Source organism: Arachis duranensis, chromosome 8, assembly GCF_000817695.3.
Source record: "Arachis duranensis cultivar V14167 chromosome 8, aradu.V14167.gnm2.J7QH, whole genome shotgun sequence".
Classification (NCBI taxonomy): Eukaryota; Viridiplantae; Streptophyta; class Magnoliopsida; order Fabales; family Fabaceae; genus Arachis; species Arachis duranensis.
In genome coordinates, this window is record NC_029779.3 from 34,876,037 (window position 1) to 34,880,184 (window position 4,148).

The 4,148-nt window shown below is 42.4% G+C and overlaps 1 protein-coding gene across 1 annotated transcript; it reads right to left on the reverse strand.

Annotated features, from left to right (window-relative positions):
* Positions 1–2,222: 2,222 nt before the first annotated feature.
* Positions 2,223–3,535, reverse strand: LOC110274635 (proline-rich receptor-like protein kinase PERK2). Its single transcript, XM_052253561.1, has 2 exons — positions 3,047–3,535; positions 2,223–2,477 (listed from the first exon to the last, which is right to left on the reverse strand). Exons 1-2 carry the CDS (start codon positions 3,302–3,304, stop codon positions 2,313–2,315), a joined length of 423 nt encoding a protein of 140 aa, XP_052109521.1. The 5' UTR covers positions 3,305–3,535; the 3' UTR covers positions 2,223–2,312.
* Positions 3,536–4,148: the final 613 nt, after the last annotated feature.

Below are 4,148 nucleotides of genomic sequence, written 5' to 3' on the forward strand. Positions count from 1 at the left end.
GAAATCAATGAAAAATAAAAAAATATGAACCAGTAAAACTAGCCTAAGCCACAGAAATTAAAAACAGCCACAACCACAGACCATGAGCAAATATGAACAAAAAAATTAGGAGCCATCAGCAACTGGTGAACCAGTAAAACACTATCAGAACCATCGAGCAATTAGAAAACACTAAAACAGAGTAAAAGAGTAAGTATTAGGTGTTCTGGTTGATACAAATGATATAACAGAGTAAGTTTATTTTAATACACATGAATTAACAGAGTAACAAAGCAATCAGAAGTTCAAAATAAACCATACGATACAAATTTTTAAATTTGTAAAATTTCAACCATCAGCAACCAGCAAATTCAAGAGTATAAGACAGATCCATCAACAACGGTAAATTACAATTTACAAAACATTCAGAACCAAAATTCAAACCAAGACCGAAGAAGAAGAATTGAAGAAAAATGGAACAAAAATTGAAGAAGAATACCGAAGAAGAAGACCGAAGAACAACAATTTCGGAACTTCAAACCAAGAAGACCGAGCCCTCAGTGAAGATGAAGACGAGAAGCCACTAACCCGGGTTCCATGCCGAGTAGCCAGCGAAGAAGAAGAGGACGTGCCGAGCAACTGGGTTCTGGACACGGGGAAGAGGAAGAAGCGGCGGCGCTGAGGACCTGGGGACGGCGGCGGCGCTGACGACCTGGGACCGGCGGCGAGGACCGGCGGCGGCGAAGAAGGGCTAGGGTTCCCTTTGCTTCAGAGTTCAGAGTTCTCCAGTCCAGCGTATGAGTGAGTGACGAATGAATTGGGGGAATAAGGGGTTGGTTCACACTTCACGGATCTGTGTCTTTTTTTTTCAGAATAAATGATCATTTGTACCTTTTGTACCTATGAGAGATGAAAACGTTGACATTTGTACCCATAAAAGCTCAAAATTAATTTTGTATCCATGATAGATGCCTTCTGTGTGACAAAAGTACCCTGACTTGGTTCTGAACTTAGTTCGTGGATTTCCAATTCTACGTGGCACTCCCTCCCTTATCTTCAACCCTTCTCTCTCTTACTCACAGACTCTCTCTCTCCAAACCCCACTCTTCACTCTTCAAACCCCACTCTGACCCCTTCTTCCTCAACACTTGCTCCCTCACCATCCATTCCGTCCTTCACGCCGACAAAGCCATCATCTTCTCCCTCCCCACCACCTCTGACCCATCAAGGACACCCTCCTCACTCTCATGCTTTCTAATCACTCTTCCTTCATCCTCACCTTCTCCATCTCCCCTTCCTCTTTTGCACTCCAAATCTGGGATGGTACTTCTTAACCATCTCTTCATACCGGTCAACCAAGCTAGTCCAGTAAGTAGTAAGAACTTTCAAGGAAAATAATATCATCATCGTCTCCCTCGTCTTCATCTATCTCTTCCCCAGACTCATTCTCATCTTCATCAATTATGGAAAAAATTCAAACTTTGAAAAAAATCAGACACTCCACAAATCAGTAACACAAAAAATCAAAAATGAAGAAGAAAAGGATCCACGATTGAGGAACGCAGATATGAACGTGTTGGTAATATTTATTTCTCAAATAAAGAAGAGATTGGAGTTTCCCTCAAAGGCACTGACGATATCATCGCTGTCGATCTCGGGGAGCACCCACTCCTTCTTGGACCAGACGCCGGAGCCGTAGGGCCAAGTGGTGCGGCCGACGCGGAAATCGAAGAGGTTGCGCCAGTACTCGCCGTCGAACTTCTTGAGGGCGGCCATGTCGTGCTGGACGTGGGTGGGCCTGGGCCTGGGGGTTGGTGGGTTTTGAGGGGAAAAGGGAAAGATGCATGGAAGAGGGAGGTAGAAGAAGCAGCAGCCATTGAGGGATTTAGAGTGTGAAAGATGAGAAAGCAGCTCCTTTTTTGTGTTTTGATCTTCTCCTTCATCTTCTTCCAATTTGAAGAACTGCTGCGACTTTCAAAATTTGCATCAGAGTTAAATCTGCATGGTAACTAGGGGTGTTCGCGGTGCGGTTTGGTTCGATTTTTAAGGAAAAAGTCATCCGATCCGATCATCTAATTAAACTGCGGTTCGGTTTGGTTCAGTTTTTTTATCGAAGCCATCCGAACCAAACCAAACCAATTAAAATCGGTTTGGTTCGGTTCAGTTTGTTCGGTTTTTTTTAATCAATTCAAAAAAAATAATAACGTACTATTTCACAAAGTCATAACATTGAAATCCACCAACATAAATACACAATAGCTAACAAAGTCTTGATCTAATGAAATTTAACAACAAAAGGAATTCAAATACAACAATTAAAGAAGTTTAAAAGTTCACAAAGTTTTCCCTCGACCTCTACTAGCAAGCTTCCTTGTGTTTCTATGAGGAGCTGGCACAGCAGGCAATGCACTTGGAGATCTGATGCTAGTTGATTCATTCGGCAGAGGAACTGGCGACAATCCAGTGTCGCCCATATTTTCACTTAAACTGACATCAAACTGCATAAACGAATCAATAACCAGCAATGAATCAATAACCACTTAACCAGCAACAATATCAAGTAAGCAAACAATTCAACAAATAGAACAAAATCAGCAAGTCAGCATCAATAACCAGCAACAATAATTTAACCAGCAACAATACCTAACAAAATAAATCATTAACTAGCAACAATACCAAGTCAGCAAATAATTCAACAAACAGAACAAAATCAGCAAGCCAACATCAATAGCAAGCAACAATAATTTATCTAGCAACAATACCTAGCAAAATAAATCAATAACCAGCAACAATACCAAGTCAGTCAGCAAACAATTCAACAAACAGAACAAAATCAGCCAGTCGGCATCAATAAACAGCAACAATAATTTAACCAGCAACAATACCAAGTCAGCATCAATGATTAAAGTAATTCAACAAACAGAACATTGCCTAACAAACAGCAAACAATGAATCAACAAACAACAAGTCAGTAACAAAATCGGGTTAAAAATACCAATTCTGAGTAATTTAACCAAATTAACAATGAATCAACAAGTCAGCAAGTAAGCAATAAAGTAAACAATACCTGACTCGGTGACTCGGGCTCCATGCCTAACTTGAATCGGTGGCTGGGTGGGAGACTGGGAGGAACGTGGGTGCTATGTTGAATCGGTGACTGGTGGGTGGCTGGGTGCTGTGTTGAATCAGTGGGTGGGAGACTTGAATCGGTAATTGGTGTTGCTGGGTGCGAGGGATGAAGGTCGCGCTCTGCTACTGCTGGCGCTGGGTGCGAGGGATGAGGGTCGCGCTCTGCTAGGCTGCTACTGCTGTGTGCGAGGGTCATTCAGGCTGTGGCTGGGGCTTCGTGGTGCTTTGTCCGCGAAGAACGTGGTGGCAGACTGGGAGGAACGTGGGTTCGCCGCCGAGAGAGGAGAGCGCCATTGTAGAGAGGAGAGCGCGACCGAGGAGAGTGCGACTCTGAGAGGAGAGCGGCAGAGCGCGATTGTGAGAGGCTGAGACTGAGAGTTTTCGATTTGGGGTGGGAGGCGTGGGGTTAGGGCTCAGGACTCGCGCTCAAGGCAGGGGAATTGGGGTTTGGCTGTTTGGGGTTGGGGGAGGGGGGTTGGTTTTTTAAGGCATTTTTATACCACCGGTTTGGTTCGGTTCGGTTAAGGTTTTTCTGGTCAGAACCGAAAACCGAACCGAACCGCAAAAAACTGCAAAATTCATTTTTTTCGGTTTTTTTGGTTATCGGTTTATTCGGTTTTCGGTTTTTTCGGTTCGGTTGATCGGTTTAGCTCGGTCCGGATCGGTTTTGAACACCCCTAATGGTAACATTCTTGGGGTTATGAGTTATCTCTGGGTGCGCTTGAATTTCACCAGTCCGGTTCAATCGACCGGTTCTTGATCGATTCGACGATTTTTGAATGATTTTTTTCAGCGATTTTAAATAGTGGATCGGACTGTTTGTAATGCCAGTGTTTGATTAAATCGGTTCGATCGGCCGATTCGGTTCAATTTCCATAACCTTGTATTTTACAAAAAACTATTTCCATTTCCATTTTACACGTAGATAAATTTTACAAAGAAATTCTCTAAAAACCTATTTATTTTATAATAACAATTATTATCTATTATTTTCTATTTATAAAACCAGAATAAATTTAATAATCATAAACTATTTATTA

What these genes read in the sequence shown, in the direction of transcription:
- LOC110274635 (XM_052253561.1), bottom strand. Translation starts at nt 3,304, where the DNA reads ATGACCCTCGCACACAGCAGTAGCAGCCTAGCAGAGCGCGACCCTCAT. An exon ending in AGCCCGAGTCACCGAGTCAG is followed by an intron (nt 2,478 to 3,046) that starts GTATTGTTTACT and finishes TCGTTTATGCAG; the next exon opens with TTTGATGTCAGTTTAAGTGA.